The sequence below is a fragment of the Bubalus kerabau genome, chromosome 4 (assembly GCF_029407905.1).
Source record: "Bubalus kerabau isolate K-KA32 ecotype Philippines breed swamp buffalo chromosome 4, PCC_UOA_SB_1v2, whole genome shotgun sequence".
NCBI lineage: Eukaryota > Metazoa > Chordata > Mammalia > Artiodactyla > Bovidae > Bubalus > Bubalus kerabau.
Window position 1 is genome coordinate 37,373,096 of NC_073627.1, and position 16,226 is coordinate 37,389,321.

At 53.1% G+C, this 16,226-nt stretch overlaps 3 protein-coding genes across 4 annotated transcripts; 2 read left to right on the forward strand and 1 right to left on the reverse strand.

Annotated features, from left to right (window-relative positions):
• Positions 1 to 438: 438 nt before the first annotated feature.
• CLDN7 (claudin 7) lies at positions 439 to 2,522 on the forward strand. The gene is made up of 4 exons (XM_055576704.1): positions 439 to 987; positions 1,780 to 1,944; positions 2,065 to 2,149; positions 2,236 to 2,522. The coding sequence occupies exons 1-4, from the start codon at positions 765 to 767 to the stop codon at positions 2,396 to 2,398; spliced, it is 636 nt and encodes a 211-aa protein (XP_055432679.1). The 5' UTR covers positions 439 to 764; the 3' UTR covers positions 2,399 to 2,522.
• A 212-nt stretch (positions 2,523 to 2,734) lies between these two features.
• Positions 2,735 to 8,557, reverse strand: ELP5 (elongator acetyltransferase complex subunit 5). 2 transcript variants are annotated; one of them, XM_055576701.1, is made up of 8 exons: positions 8,444 to 8,557; positions 8,227 to 8,287; positions 8,062 to 8,142; positions 5,779 to 5,999; positions 4,499 to 4,680; positions 3,996 to 4,091; positions 3,753 to 3,853; positions 2,735 to 3,120 (listed from the first exon to the last, which is right to left on the reverse strand). In XM_055576701.1, exons 1-8 carry the CDS (start codon positions 8,487 to 8,489, stop codon positions 3,006 to 3,008), a joined length of 903 nt encoding a protein of 300 aa, XP_055432676.1. In that variant the 5' UTR covers positions 8,490 to 8,557; the 3' UTR covers positions 2,735 to 3,005. The 2 variants fall into 2 exon arrangements, with proteins under 2 accessions (XP_055432676.1, XP_055432677.1); XM_055576702.1 differs by lacking the exon at positions 8,444 to 8,557 and having other exon boundaries at positions 8,227 to 8,421.
• Positions 8,558 to 9,389: 832 nt separating this feature from the next.
• Positions 9,390 to 16,092, forward strand: CTDNEP1 (CTD nuclear envelope phosphatase 1). The gene is made up of 8 exons (XM_055576703.1): positions 9,390 to 9,834; positions 12,667 to 12,733; positions 12,828 to 12,946; positions 13,157 to 13,228; positions 13,650 to 13,766; positions 13,990 to 14,101; positions 14,515 to 14,599; positions 14,891 to 16,092. Exons 1-8 carry the CDS (start codon positions 9,733 to 9,735, stop codon positions 14,949 to 14,951), a joined length of 735 nt encoding a protein of 244 aa, XP_055432678.1. The 5' UTR covers positions 9,390 to 9,732; the 3' UTR covers positions 14,952 to 16,092.
• The last annotated feature ends 134 nt before the right edge of the window (positions 16,093 to 16,226 follow it).

Sequence of the window (16,226 nt, forward strand, 5' to 3'; positions counted from 1 at the left end):
GGAGCCAGGGCTAGCCTGGGGCATCTCTCCCGCTCAGCCTCCGCCGCGTTCCTGGCGCACCTGTCTGGGAGCGGGGAAGGGACGTCTTTGTGCCCGAGGGACCTCCAGTCCTAGGGGCTTCCGCAGAACTCCGCAGAACTCGGGATTCCCGAGAAGACTCCACCTCCCCCCTCCAGCGGTCCAAGCCCAGCAAGTGAAGGGGCGTAACATGGGGCTCAGGTTTCTTCCTCCTCACCTGAGCCAGGAGGGGTGGGGGCAAGGACTTCCGGCTCAGGTGAGTGTCCCTTCGGTGACGTCAGGTCACCCTCGGCCGCCCCTCGGTCCCTCCCCGCCTCGCGCTCCCGGTGCCCGCGGGGGCGCGCCCCCCGACGCCCTACTTATACTCAGGTGCGCAGCACCTGTCCGCCCGCACCTGCCCGCTCACCGCTGAGTGACCTCTAGTTCGCACAGCAGCCTCCGGCCGACAGCCCAGGATACTCTGGGGACTTCCAGCACCCGGAGGCCGCGCCCGTACGGCCCCTCCACCTTTTGTTTGGGAACAGTCGCCGAGCGCCCGAGGGAACCGCCAGGCCTTCGCGGATCGCTTTTGTCGGTCACCAGTCCTGTTCCCTCTGCCGTGAGACTCTCGCCTCGCCGGAGGGGTCGGTTTGTGTTTACTCCGGGGACCAGATTTGCAAGCAGTCGACCAACAACTTCTTTTTCGCCTCTTTGGGTAACTTAAAAACTCGCCCTCCCGGCGCCCCCCGTCTATTCTGAGGGCGGAAATGGCCAATTCGGGCCTGCAGCTGCTGGGCTTTTCCATGGCTCTGCTGGGCTGGGTGGGCCTGGTGGCATGCACCGCCATCCCGCAGTGGCAGATGAGCTCGTACGCTGGCGACAATATCATCACCGCCCAGGCCATGTACAAGGGGCTGTGGATGGACTGCGTCACGCAGAGCACCGGCATGATGAGCTGCAAAATGTACGACTCGGTGCTCTCCCTGCCGGGTAAGACCGCGGGACCGACGGGGCGGACGCTCCAGAGCCGGGGTCGCGGCGGGGATTGGGCGGGGGGGGGGGCGGCTCGAGGCCCCAGGGCCCGACGCGCTGGGTTGCCCGGTAGCGCGGCTGGAGAGGAGTAAGCGGTAGGGCCGAGGTCCTGGGACTGCACGTGATAGGGTCCGGCTGAGCCCCTTTTCGCCCGCGGACGGGCCTAGTCTCCCGGCCGAGCGGCCAGCGGCCCAAGCCGCTCCCGGTAAGCTGTGTCCTGGGGCGCGGCCTTCCCCTCCCCCTACCCCGTGGAGGCCAAGGTCTTCGCCATCTCCCGCCCTTTTCTCGGACAAAAGGCGGCGCCGGCTGGAGGCTGCGGGGCTGGGTTGGGGGCCGCTGGGTCGAACCAAGGGCCGAGGAGCCGCGCCCCCTGGGCCGCGGCCTGCGGCTTCTAATCTTATCGGCCGATTAGCAGAAGCCACAAACCGTGGCCTCGATAGTGGGGTCAGAGCTGAGAACAGAGCCGGGGCCGCAGCCACCGCTACCGGGGCTCAGGTCACCACCTGTTTTCCTTCGACGTCCCCTTTCACCCTTCCCCCTCCGCGGGGGCAGTTTCATCGAAACCCTGGCGCCCCGGGCGGATCCTAGAGCCGAGGGCGGGGCAGAGCGGGAAGGCCACGGAGTCGGGAGGGGGCGGGATCCACCGGCTCCGGCCCGGGACTCGGGACTCGGGGACTCGGGGTCTGAAGCGGTCCGAGGGCCGCCCCCGTCATTTCCAGCAAGGATGCCATCCTTACCCCTTTTTCGCAGCGGCCTTGCAGGCCACTCGAGCCCTAATGGTGGTCTCCCTGGTGCTGGGCTTCCTGGCCACATTCGTGGCCACGATGGGCATGAAGTGTACAAACTGTGGGGGAGACGACAAAGTGAAGAAGGCCCGGATAGCCATGACGGGAGGCATCATTTTCATCTTGGCAGGTGAGCCACAGGTCCAAGGTGGGGACAAGGACTCTCTTAACCATCCTGAAGGGGTAAGTGTGGACACAGTGCGGGTTTGGGGGGTGGCTCACAGTACCTGAATCCTCATTTTTTCTCCAGGTCTTGCTGCCTTGATAGCTTGCTCCTGGTATGGCCATCAGATTGTCTCAGATTTCTATAACCCATTGGTCCCCATGAATGTTAAGTAAGTATGAGAGCCCTATCTCATAAGGGGTCTGGGGTTGGGAGAGGCAGGCCAGGGTTCGTGACCGCAATCCCTTCTCTCCACAGGTATGAATTTGGCCCTGCCATCTTCATTGGCTGGGCAGGGTCTGCTCTGGTTCTCCTGGGAGGTGCGCTGCTCTCTTGCTCCTGTCCTGGGAGTGAGAGCAAAGCTGGATACCGTGCGCCTCGCTCCTACCCTAAGCCCAACTCTGCCAAGGAGTATGTGTGAGCTGGGACGCCCCTGCCCCAACCTGGCAGCCTACAGGCGCCTCCTTATGAAAGGACCTGGGGCAGAGAGCTCAGCTTGTGGGCAGGGTGCCAAGCAAAAGCCTTCGGTCACTCTAGCCCAGCACACCGTGTACAGTTTCCTGGGGGGTTGGGTGGGGGGGACAAAAAGGGGAGGGTGTGCTTTTTGTACAGTAATAAAAATATGTTTTGGAAAGTAGGCTTTTTTTCCAGTTCCTTCAGGGCATCTGCAACGACTCAGGTGCTTGGCTTCCCTCATCCACTCCCAGCCTCCAGTCCTGTCCACTTGCGACTCTTGCTTAAATAGCAACCAAAGAACTTTTGCTTTTAATAAAATATAAAAGATTTTATTAGGCTTGGGGGGAGGTGGTGTTCCTATCCTGTCACTTTCTCTTATGCCTCCAGCCCACTTTCTTCTCACTGGAAGCTGCTCCCTGGCTCATGGGTCACAGGGCAGGGCCTCCATAGAAACAGGGAACAAAGATGGAGCAGAGACAGGCTAATGCCAACACACACAATTGAAGGACAGTTACAGGCCCATAGTCTTCCTCTTCCCCTCCTACTGCAGTCTAGTCAAATCTCCTAGACAGTCAAACATCTAGGTCATCGTCTGGGTCTTCTTGATCCAGGTCATCATAAGCATCTGGCTCATAGAAGATGTGGCTGGTAGCCTGGCCCAGCCCAGGGCGCAGTAGAGCCTGCTGTCTGAGGAGAGATAAGGGGAGAATTGGTGCTGGGGAGGGTGGGTAATGGGTCATGTCTGGACACCCTCTTTCTGAGTGACAGTCACTCCCTCTCTGGCTTCCATGTCTTCTTGGTCTAAATCCCTTTGTCTGACCTTGTGTAGCACCAACTGGTATAGGGATGGATACTCTTAGACAGCTCTTGCAACACCCTAAGTTCTTAGCAGCTTGAGGGCAAGGATACTGTGTAGTCTTGCTTCACCCGCCCACATGCTGGGCACAGAACAAGTGTCTACTAAACCCTTATTAACCTGCCTCTGGCATACTATCTAGCTTCCTGCCCTCCCACTGCTGCTACCTGGAGATAGGGCCACTTCCCTGGGGTCTGGTCTGGCTCAGCCCAGGTCCAGATTACTTTGGGGACATCAGTGGAGCTGGGACCCAAGGCTCCAATGGAGAGAAAAGAGACATCAAGGCCCTTTGACACTGCTGGGGTTTGGGTGGGTAAAGAGCCACTCCCCAGACTTGACTCTGGAGGTGGACTTCAGCCCCTATAAAGTTGAAAAAGTTAATCAACAACCTGCTGTTGCCCCACCTCTTAGGCCCAATGCTGGGCTCAACTCAGGGACTTGGGCACTGAGGCCCCATCCTTACTTTTCCGAGCTGAACTGGAAGGGCAGAGTCAGGCTGTCTTTGGCTTCTCTCTCCTTCTTGGACAGATGAAGGTTAAAAGTCAAATGAGTAGTGGGGTCCACCTGTAGGTACAGAAGAAGCTGCTGCTCTGCGCCATCCCTGGAATCCCTGACCCCACGCCCCCAACGTCTCCAGTTTTTATCCCCTTCTTTATCCAGACCCCAAGTTCCAACCCCTTGTTCCCGCCCTGGCTCTCTTAGGTACCGAGGGAGTATGATGATCTGAGCGGGGCTGGGGTTCCAGTGGTGGCTCCACTTGGAGCTCCAAGCTGAAGTCAGGAAGGATGGAGAACCACTGAGTCTGGGGAGAAGTAAGAAGAGCGTTAAGAAAGTTTTTTCTATTTTACTGAGCAAACCAGAGAACCAGGAGCTGCCACTCCAGCTCCTAGCCACCTATCTGGCTTCTTCCGGCTCGTGCGTTCCACCTCTCAGCTCCTCAAACCTCTCCACGGGTACCACTTTTTGCTTTTTCTCCTTTTCCATTTCCTGGAGGGCAGTGTCTTTTGTTGGTTAAGCTTATAGGATGTGAGCTTTCCAGGCTACAAAATAGGGATAATAAAACAATCTACCTCACAAGGCCTCTCACAAAGGAGATAAAATGGGGGAAATGCTACGATGAGGGCCCAGGGAAGTGCTCCATCACATCATCTGTTTTACTGCTCTCCCTCTCTGTCTGACCCCAACCTCCAGTCCCCTGCTTCTCCTAACCTGGTGGGTGGGGCGCTGTCTCGGCCTCCGATAGAGGATGTGAGCTGATGCCTGGCCCATTGTACCGCTCAGGGTCACCTCTGTCTGAGCAAGGCTGCTCAATGCTCCCAAGGGGCCTGGGCCGTGAAGCTCTTCATGCAGCAAGCCCAGCACAAGCACCTGCTCACCTGGGGGGGTGTCACCTGTAGAGGGACAAGAAATGTGGTGCACAAAGGGCAGTAGGGAGCATTCCAGGGATGCTTGGGATCAAACAGTGAAGAGGAAAAAAAAGGCCCACATCAGAGGCCCACATCTTCTCAGAACTCTGCCCAGATCCTGACTGACCTCAGTCAGTTTCACCACCCTGCTCTGACTTCTGTCAGGCCTCACCTTAATACACATTCTTATTCCAGCACATATCGAATCAAGGCACTGCTCTGACCTCAATCCTCAGGAGCGCCCCAAGGCCTCCAGGAAGGAACTCACACTTTCAATGTTAGTTCTCCACTTGCTTTCAAGCCTCATCTCTTGTACACTGAACTACCTGCAGTGTCTGGAACTTGCCAAAAATCCCAGTCAGTGCCTTAGATCCCCTTCCATCTTCCCTCTCTTTTTAGCTGCGTTTAGTGTAACGCACTACACTAAAGACTTGCATTTTTAGGTTGAACTGTATGAAATTGCTAACATCTGATCATATCTGACCTATAAAAACAACAGTTTCAAGTGGTTCATCCTAATACTATAAACTCCATCCTCCCTTGACTTTTACAGAGGAAACTGAAGCACTGTCAGACCAAACACCTGTATACTGAGCTGGGTATCTGACTCTAAAGCCCATCCTAGGACCCACTGTACTTTAGGGCTAGTCCCAGAGCTATCAGCTGCACAAATTGGCCTGGCTGACCCTTTGCTCTTCAAGACATTCCTTCCTTAAGGTACTATGTGCACGTTCCTTTATCATCACAGTCCTTATCAGACTATCCAGTAAATTGCTTGTTTACTAGTCTGTACCCTTTATGGGACTTTGAGCTCCTGGAAGGCAAGGACCCAACACAGTGTATGTATATATTTAACATTTGTTGAATGAATGAATGAGAGGAAAAAAAAAAAAAACCCACAAACTTGGAAAAGAAAAAAAGAGTGATTGATAGCATCACGAAACAATCAAGAAATAGAATAAAGATGAAGTGATGGAAGAAGGCCCAACTGGAGATCCCTGATATGTTTCTTGTTAGGGTGGAAAGGGGCACATAGTTGGCAGGGTGAATGTATGAGGGGAAGAAACAAATGAGGAGCCTCACCAGGGCAGGAGTCCTGACGGCTCAGCGCATGCAGGGTCTGGCAGAGTGTGGGGCAGGGAAGGTGATGCAGCAACCAGCTGAGGGAATCAAGAGCAATGGTGGCAGGGCCGGAACCTGTCCTCTTGTCCAGGGCCCTCAAGGCTTCCAGGGGCCCGCCAGGAAGGGCTTTCCCAGGTTTTGACCAGCTGAGAGGGTCTCTAAAGAGATCATGGTAAACCAGCCTATAAACAGAAAATAAAAGGCATGATTATACTGCTCCCCTGCCCCCGCCATCTCCAACTTTGGCTTCTGATCTTTGTGGTTCTGTTTCCTTGATTTTCACTAATATTTTAAACATCAGTAAAAAGGTGGTTTTTTAAAAACTGAAAAGTAGAATATAGTGATTGACAGCACAGACTTTGGTGTCAAACAGTCCTGAGCTCCAAGCTTGGTTTTACTTGCTCAAAGTCACCTGATACATTACTTCATCTAAGACTCAGTTTCTTCACTTATAAAACAAGAATACCAACCTTCTGACATTTAGCACAGTGCTTGACAAGTAGTAAACACTTGATAAATGTTAACTATCATCATTATCAAATATTTCCTGAGTGGTGCCTAAAATGTATCATTCTCTGAATGGAAAAGAGGAAGGCGAGGACCTGAGACATGGTTCCTGCCTGTGGAACAGCTTAGAGAAGATCAAGAACCAAGTCTTGTCATACTAACTACAGATAGAATAACAATTCAGGAAAAGAAACTGGCATGGACTAGAAATTCTGGGAAAGCTTCACAGTGGCAGAACTTGTTCCCAGACACCTCCTTTGTATCTTCTGCCTCTCTTGTGAATGTCATCTTTACAGCATCATGTCTACTCTAACATTTGATACAAAATTTGGGCAGATGTAAACTACCATTATCCAGCTAAGTATGCAGACCAGGAAATAATTTTTCTTAACCAGCCAACAAAGGTTCAGGGACCTCCTGATCTGGATACTTTCCTCTGCCCCACATCAGTCTGTAAGTCCTGGAAGCTGTACCTGCTAACATCCTTTTACATTTGTCCCACACTCTCCACCCTGCCTTAAGCCAGGACTGTCTCCTTCTACCATTCTCTGAGATTTCATTGGAATACAAATCCTGTCTACTTCAATCACTGCTCTAATCTAGCACAGTTCCTGGTTCACAACTAGCTCTTAACCAGCACTTCTACATCTGAGAGAACGTGCATTTTTGCAAAACCCTTCCCACTTGGTCTCCCTAAGTCCAGGCTCCCCGCCCCCCCGCCCCCGGCCCAACCCATTCTCCAAAGTGTGGAGTCTTTCTAACAGGTATGATGTTATCACTCTCCTTTCAAATTTTCCTTTTCATGCTCTGTAAAACTTTTCACTATTATCAGATACTGCTCTGTCTGACCTCAGGAGGCTCCTGCATCTCCCATGAACAGGTATGGCTTCCATGTTGTTGTTTAGTCACTAAGTGGTGTCTGACTCTTTTGTGACTCCATGGACTGTAGCCCACCATGCTCCTCTGTCCATGGGATTTCCAGGCAGGAGTACTAGAGTGGGCTGCCATTTCCTTCTCCAGGGGATCTTCCCGACCGAGGGATTGGACCAAGGCTTCTGCCGCATCTCCTGGACAGTAGGCAGAGTCGTTACCTCTGAGCCACCAGGGAAGCCGCATGGCTTCCATATCTCCCCAATTATGCATAAATTGTTCCTTCTGCTTGTGGGAAAAATCCCTATGTAGCCTGCAGTTAGTGCTGACGTATGTTGATCACTAGATCCTGATTAACTCAAAAGGCAGAACATGTTTATTCTTCTAATCCACGGCAGTCTCTAATGCTAGCCTGTACTGTCGGCCTTTTATTACTCTATTCCTTTCATCTTCTGTAGTCCCGGTTTTGGATTCTCCAGATACTACTCTTCATCATTCCATTTACTAATTCCTACCTTCTTTGAAAGACTCATTTCCATTCAATGAATTGTCGACTAGGCTTTAAGCTTCTCTGATGGCTCAGATGGTAAAGAATTAGCCTGAAAGCAGGAGACCTGGGTTCGATCCCTGGATGGGGAAGATCCTCTGGAGAAGTGAATGGCAACCCACTCCAGTATTCTTGCCTGGGAAAATCCCATGGACAGAGGAGCCTGGGCTACAGTCCACGGGGTCGCAAAGGGTCGGACACGACTGGGCAACTGACACTTTCACACTACTACATATCAGGTTTTTTCCCTTTTGCTGGAAGGGAAATTCCTCAGCAACATTAGTCGCAATCCAATTAAATTTTTTCCCATTTGTACTTACCGGCTGTTGATACTGGAATCAAAACCTTCACGAAACTCTTCTTCGCTCACTTCACAGCCCAGGACGTGGACTTGCTCCCCCCTGAGGCAGAGATGAGGGGGACTGTCAGACTGGGACCCAGGCTCCCTTATCGGATGGAACGGCGAGACGCTGCGGGATACTCACCACAACGCAGATTTCTTGACAAGCGCCTTCAGGAGACTACGCCCCTCCCACTCCACGGAGTCTGGAAAGAGCGAATAATAAACAGCCTGAGAATACTGAGGTTTTCGCATTCACGAAGTGGTCGAGACCTCCACCCCTGGCTTGTGACCTATGGCCCCTCCTCTCTACTTCCGCCCCTTGAGCCCTGTTCCGAAGCGCCTGTGCCTTCGACCCTCACCCCGAAGCAGCACCAGGCCACCAAGAGCCAACAGCGACTCCAACATCCCCAAAATGCGTCCCGTCCCTCTTCGGACGCCCTCTGATGGCGTCACTGCCCATTGCTCCGCCCCCTCCACATGAAAGGGGCGGGGCATCCACGATCCCTCCCACCACTAAGACCTGGTATAGTCTGGAGTGAGAGGTGATTAGGTTCACTACCCCAGGAAGGCTCACGGGCAGTAGTGCCTCTTGAGTGCTGGTATACACACGTAGGGGCGACGCCCCTCTCTACAATTTTACCGTGACTGGGGCGGAAAGAGCCGTTGGGGCAGTTGTCCGTGGGAGGGGGAGGTGGCCGCGCGAGCCCTTCCGACGGTGTGAGCCTCGGGGACAAGTGACGTCACTCCGCTCAGCCCGTGCAATTCAAGGCGGGCCTGCTTTGCTCCAGGCCCCGCCCCGGCGCACGCGCAATATTGGGGCCTGGTTCGGAACACGCCCCACTTTCCTTATCCCCACCCTCATAGACTGAGTAGGGGGAACTTTAGTCCAGGTGAAGCGAATACACGTCACCACCGGAAGTAGTGTCAGAGGGGAAGAGGAGGGGGGAAGAAAGGAGGAGGGAGCCCTTTGGGCGGTAAAATGGCGCCTGTCAGAGTGGGAAATCCAGCTGCAGAGGCTGCAGCCCCGCTCCCCAGCGGTTGAGGCGCCCCTGACCTCGGGGAGGGGGAGGCCGCTCTGGTCCAGCCATCCGCGTCCTTCGGCTCCCCCTCCCCTTCTTCCTGGGTCCTTGGCTCACCCGGCCCGTTCGTCACCGCCTCCGCGGCCCTTCGCGCGCCGCTGCCCCCGCCCGCCCCTTTCCCGCGGGCAGCCCCCTAGCGCGCCTGCGCAGCGGGCCACCCTCCGCTTCCCCCCTTCCCCTCCCCCTTCCTTCTCCCTCCCTCCCTTCTCCCTAGCCCCCTCCCCCACAGCCCCCTCCCCCAATTCTCCATCCCCTTCCCTCCTGGTCTCGGAGGACCCCACTGTAGCCCGACCTGCCTCGGCCCGCAACCTCGGCGAAGCCGTCGGTGCCACTCCCCGCCCATGTGGGCCCCCGCGGGCTGCCCACGCCTGTCCCCCAGCTCCCCGTTCCGCTGGGCTTTCCCCTCGTCGTGGGTGGCTTTGTGAGCCGCCCGCTCCGTGCCCCTCTCTGCAGCCTCTTCTGCCACTCGGGGCCCCCGTTCCCCCTCCCGGTGGCGGGGGGCTGCCCCCGGGGGGCTGGCGGAGTTGGGCCGCGGGGGCCCCGGGGCCGGCGGTGCCGGGGTCATCGGGATGATGCGGACGCAGTGTCTGCTGGGGCTGCGCACGTTCGTGGCCTTCGCCGCCAAGCTCTGGAGCTTCTTCATTTACCTTTTGCGGAGGCAGATCCGCACGGTGAGCCTTGGGTGGGCGCTGGTGGTGGTGGGGACCTCTGTCAGCGGTGCTCAAGGGTTTTCGGTAAGTGTCGGGCCTCTGTTTGGGCCTAGGAACCGAGTCTTGGCGGCAGCTTCTACCGCTAGAGAATTAGAGCACCAGTAGCTGGGCATGAGGTGGGATGGGAAAAAGGAAGACCCTTGCGGTAGAACCGAGATGGTGGAGGGGGGCTAGACGGTAAAAGGATTTGGCAATTCTTGGGGGCCAGGGTGGTGGGTGGGGCGCTCTTTAAGAAAGCTGAAGTTGTTGCTAAAGAAACCAAGAGGCGGGGAACACCTGTTTGATGGCAGCAGATCCATCGATATGGGTTAGTCAAAGACCCTCCTATTATTTGGAATCTCCGTGTGTGTTTGGTCTTAAGACAAGGAATATACCGGCTTCTGTGCCAAGGGTGGGGGTGGATGGGAGGGCGTATGTGACAAACAAGAATGGGAACTTAGGAAAAGCCCTGGGTGTGCAGGAGAAGCCCCTGCGGTTCATATTAAGGGAACGCTTCCCAAAAGGTCCTGAAAACCTAGTTCATAGTGTGAGTGAATATTTAGGCTTATCAAGACTCTGGGATTGAAAAACGCATAAAAATGCGTTTATGATGCTCATCTTTAGTTGCAGAAGGGAGCACATTAAAGTTTGAGTGTCCTCATCAGAAGACGGTGCTTGTCAGTTGTAAATACTTCAATCTGAGGGCATGCTTTTTTTTTCCAGGAGACCCCAGCGTTGTGAGGGATATTGTGGGGAGTGTATCTCTGGGTTCCCTCCCCCATAGCTTTTCTCCAAGGTCAAAGCTCTTTAGGCTAACATAATTTAATAAATGTGCTGTGTGTTCTCATCCCCATGGGGGAGAATTCACTGAAGGAGGCTGGGGAGGACTCAGGGAGTTGGGGTGTCGAGACTCTCCAGTCTGTACTCTGGCATAACTCAATAAAACTGGAAGAAATAAAATCTGGTAGGGGCTGCCTAGGTCAAATTTCCAGACAGCCCTGAGTGGTAGTGTGGAATGGGCCTGGCCTTGGCTTCAGTGTCTCCTTTATCAGTCTACTTTCACTTTTTGATTTAGCATGAGGATTGTTTCTGGGTGGTCATGGTTGTAGGCAGGGCTATTTCCCTAAGACAGGGGTTAGGAACTAAGAAGAATCTGAGGTCAGAGATGCTGAGATGTGTGTGTGGCCAGCTCCTGGGGTTTTCCTTCCTTGTTAGGTGCTGTCCTCTCTTCCTGGCCTTGCAGAGAGCATCCCCCTTGCTTCCCCTTCTTTTAGGGGAGAAAATAGCAGTTTTCTGGGTGCAGACATGCGCACCAGCCCACCTAGAGACAGGTTCCTTGACCCCACAGCCTTTTGTCTTCCTTTCCTTCCTTCCATTCTGGTTTCTGCCCCCGCCCCCTTTCTGGCAGATGCTTAGAGCATTCCCTACATGCCCAGCATGTGCAACCCGAGATAGCACGACAGACACCCGAGCTGTTGTGGCCCTCATCGGCAGCCCTTCGAGAAAAGAAGGGCAGATGCCTTGGGATTAGGGGGAGAGGGCCCTTTGGTCTGCAAGTGGGGAGCCTGGTTCTGGTGAGGCTTGGAGCCTAGAGATGGACTGTGCTTAGAAGAAAAGGGCAGAGGAGGGAATCACCAAGCTCTGCATGCGAGAGACCTGAGTGTTGGAAACAGGAGCCTCCAGAGATACGGAGAAGCTGGAAGGCCAGGCTGGTGATATCCTTGTCCCTTCCTCACCTCCCACTCACGGCCCTTCACTCTGGCCTTCTCGGTGCTCTATCAGTCTGCGTGGTGAGTGGGGCTTTCTGGTATTCTCTGCCTTGCCCTGGGTACCAGGATAAGGAGGCTGTTCAGAGGGCTGAGGTTCTCTGCAGCTTGTGACTTGGCTAGTAGAGACAGAAATGGACAGGTGGCTGGTTAAAATAGGCCTGGTGGCCCCCTGCCAGAGGAACTTAGCTGACCTGACAACCCCTGGATTCCCTCATCCTCTCTTCCCCTTAGTGACCCAAGAACCTCCCCTCCTGATACCTACCCTCTGTCCACTAAGGATTCTGAGGCACTCAGCTCCCAACAGGAGGTGATGGGAGTTGTGACAAAGAATTTTTGAGGTGGAGGTAGGCAGGGCCATGCATTTCCATGTAGCAGGATAATATCGTGGATAACAGGACAGATTCTTGGGTCAGACTGCAAGGGTACAATCGTGGCTCCACCATTTCATTGATTCTAGTGTTGAGTGACCACCCTTGCAATAGTGTTCTAGGAATACAGCCATGATCAAGACAAAATCCATGCTTTCATGGTCTTCATTCTTACTGGAGGGGCAAACCACTAATTCCTAGCTGTGTGGTCTTAGGTTATTTAACTTCTCTCAGCCTTGGTTTCTTCATCCTTTAAACATGGGTGATATTGTTGTTATAATTATTATTTGTTGTTTTGAGGATTTCATCAGTCAGTTCAGTTTACTTGCTCAGTCGTGTCCGACTCTTTGTGACCCAAATAACCCTAAATTATACCATGCCCAATTTATAGGGGCTTCCCTTGTGGCTCAGCTGATAAAGAATCTGCCTGCAACACTGGAGACCTGGGTTCAATCCCTGGGTTGGGAAGATCCCCTGGAGAAGGGAAAGGCTATCCACTCCAGTATTCTGGCCTAGAGAATTTCATGGACTATACCCATGGGGTCGCAAAGAGTTGGCTACAACTGAGTGACTTTCACTTCACTTCAATTTTTAGTAAATGTTTAGCATGTGCTTCCTATTGTTAGTGGGGAAGATTTCCTTGTCCAGGGTTTAACCCTCTCTCTTACTATTCCTAGGTAATTCAGTACCAAACTGTTCGATATGACATCCTTCCCTTATCTCCTGTGTCCCGGAATCGGCTAAGTGAGTATGCTGGCTGGGAGGAACCCTAGGTGAGGTTGGGTTCAAGGTCTTGGCTGGAGGTAGGTTGGTGTTACTCCTTCCCCTTGTGGTTCAGGCCAGGTGAAGAGGAAGATCCTGGTGCTGGATCTGGATGAGACACTTATTCACTCCCATCATGATGGGGTCCTGAGGCCCACAGTCCGGCCTGGAACGCCTCCTGACTTCATTCTCAAGGTGTGTGGGAGTGGGAAGTGATGGAATAACTTGTGTCTGTAATTCTGCTCAGATTCTTTGCCAATCCCAGAATATCTCGTCCCTGGCCTCGTCCTTGGGCCCTGGGGCAGCCTGCAAAAGGGGAGCAAGCAGTGGGAGGGTAGGGGGTGTCCTTGAGGCCTGGGTGGAGGTGCTTAGGATTTCTCCCAGCCCTGCTGTGTTCCTCCACAGGTGGTAATAGACAAACATCCCGTCCGGTTTTTTGTACATAAGAGGCCCCATGTGGATTTCTTCTTGGAAGTGGTGAGTTTGCAGAAGCTGAAGGCAGTTCTGGGATGAAGGAATGGTTTTAGGGCTCTGGGAATGTAGAGGATTTGGAGGAATTAAGGAATCAGGAGAAATGGGCAGGGGCAGTTTTGGAGAGGGGAGGTTGTTGGATGGTCAGAGAATGGCTTTCCATAGTTAGGGTTCATTTATTGTGCTGATGCAATTCTATTTTTTCATGGCCTTCCTGCTCTCTTGTGCTTGCATCTCTGAATCTTAAGTGGGTATGATGCCTAAAACTTGGAGTCTGAGGACAGTTTCAAAATTTTGTGTCCTCAGAGACATTCAGTGTTGCTGAAAAGCCTGAAGGGTCTACACTGGAATCTTAGTAAAAGGGAACTATATGTCCAAATGAACAATCACCTCTTCTGACAGCTTCTTGTTCTCCAATCTATTTCAGGTGAGCCAGTGGTACGAGTTGGTGGTGTTCACAGCAAGCATGGAGATTTACGGCTCTGCTGTGGCAGATAAACTGGATAATAGCAGAAGCATTCTCAAGAGGAGATACTACAGACAGGTAAGAGACTAGAATCTAAGCCTAAGAATGAGGCTGGGGAGGCAGGCCATCAGGGAAGGACTTCAGTTTGAGGCAACTACCCAGGAATGGGACCTTAAGGGTGTGTGTGGGGGTACTACATAATCCCCTTTTGTGGGAACTGGCTGCCTGTGGGCATTGTTGGGATTGGGGGAGCAATCACAGAGGGCGAGTCTTTTGATGCCCAGCCCACCCTGCCTTCCAGCACTGCACTTTGGAATTGGGCAGCTACATCAAGGACCTCTCTGTGGTCCACAGTGACCTCTCCAGCATTGTGATCCTGGATAACTCCCCAGGGGCTTACAGGAGCCATCCAGGTAAGGGAGAAGGCAGTGAGTCTGGCAGGACTAGAAAGTGGTTCTAAGGAGGTATTTTGAATGCATGGGGCTGGGATTCCCTGGTTTACAGTAGGTCAGGATGCAAGCTGTTTTTCTTTCATATGAGAGTGTTCCCTGCCTCCCCCCCAATATCTGTTTCATAAATCAGATTTTTCACATCAAATTTGATTTAGGTAAGACACAAGGCAGAAGTTTGACTAGAAGCCTTACCCTAGTATGAGATATGGGGATTAAAATTTAATTTTGTTTTGGAAGATAAATACAGATTTTACTTAGCTCATTGAGTTTGGGAGGGAGGTTATGTATTTTAAAGTAACCACCCCCAAATAAAAGGGAAAACACCCTTTCTCTCTTGAACCCTTTATTCTCATGTGCCTTTTCACCCACCCTAGACAATGCCATCCCCATCAAATCCTGGTTCAGTGATCCCAGTGATACCGCCCTTCTCAACCTGCTTCCAATGCTGGATGCCCTCAGGTAAGGGAACCTAGACACTTAGATTTCTAAGAGGAGTGGTAGGGGATCCCAAGAAGGAATAAAAGTTTGTCCTGTTTTACTTCCTTATCTCTTTTCCCTAAGAATATAATTTTTGAACCTAGGTCTTAAGAAAACTCACCTTTAGCCATTGGGTTTTGGGCAAACTGAACCTCAGTCTCATGAGAAAATGGTGGTTCTTTCCGTCCCACGTCTTCAGTGAGGCTGCTTTACACTAGTGTGAGGAGGCTGTCCCCATGAGGACTCTACCAATGCAAGTTATTGTCGTCCCAGGTTCACCGCTGATGTTCGTTCTGTGCTGAGCCGAAACCTTCACCAACATAGGCTCTGGTGACAGCTGCTCCCCCTCCACCTGAGTTGGGGTGGGGGGGAAGGGGAGGGTGAGCCCTCGGGATGCCGTCTGATGCCCTGTCCAACGGTGAGGACTGCCTGGGCAGGGTCTGCCCCTCCCACCCCTCTGCCCTGGGAGCCTTGCACTCCCTACGGAGTCTGGATGGACACAAGGGCCAGATTCTGAAGCAGCCTCACTCTAACTTCGTGTTCGCACTCCTGGAAACCCCAGACTGGGACATAAGCGGAGACCTAGGAGAGCCGCAACAGTGTCTGGTGGAGAGACATGACTGGCCAGAGTGAGAGAGACATTCGGTAATCCGGGAGGCTCAAAAGAGAAGCCAAGCCAGCTTTGTTGTGATTTGATTTTTTAAAAACTCTTGTACAAAACTGATCTAATTCTTCACTCCAAGGGCTGGGCTGTGGGTGGGAAACTGGGATTTTGGGCCACTGGACTTCCCCAGACTTGTCCCCTCTCTTACTTTCCCTCTATTTGCCCTTCCTCCTAGATTCCCTCAGATCTGTAACCAGCTTTCTCTCTCTTTTTTCCTTTCCTCTCTTTTAAACCATGCATTATAACTTTGAAACCAAAGCTGCCCTAGGTCCTTCTCTGGGGTTTGGGGAAATGAGGGACGGGTTTTTGTTCACATCCACCCTGTCCACTAGGCAGAGAGAGAAGAGCCTGCTGTAGACCCTAAGGGTAGGGGGAAGGGTCTTAGTGACAGGATGGGCACCCTGTGTCCCGAGAGAACCTGAGCTTCAGTGCAGTAGGACGAAATATTAAAGGAGTAGAAACCTCGACGACAAGAAAGGCTGGGCTTCGTCTGGAAGACTGGCATGTACTAGCTAAGCAGGCGCTTCCTTCAAGCGGCGGGCTCCCTAGCCCCCGGCTGGCCCGGCCCCACGTCCCCACCTCTCCGGGGCCCTCCTCCCCAAGCCCAAGCCGGCTCTACTTCCTCGCGCCTGCCACGTGACGCTCCGCCCTTTGAGATCACATGATTTTCACGGACACACAGCAGCAGTGTTCTTCCGCGCTGACGTAGTCCTTACCTTTCAGACCTCCTCTCCAGTCCCTATTGGTCCACTCATTACTGGAACTTAAACGTCCAGTGCGTCTCTCCAAACACAGGTTTTGTTTTTGCCCTCCTCTATTTCCGGAGACCTCTTCCTCCACTTGGGTACTACTTTGTTTTGGTGTCAACGGCCGCCTTCAGCGTACCAACAGATTTCGTGAATAGCTATCCATGTAATTATCTGCTTTTCCTCTACATTACTTCCG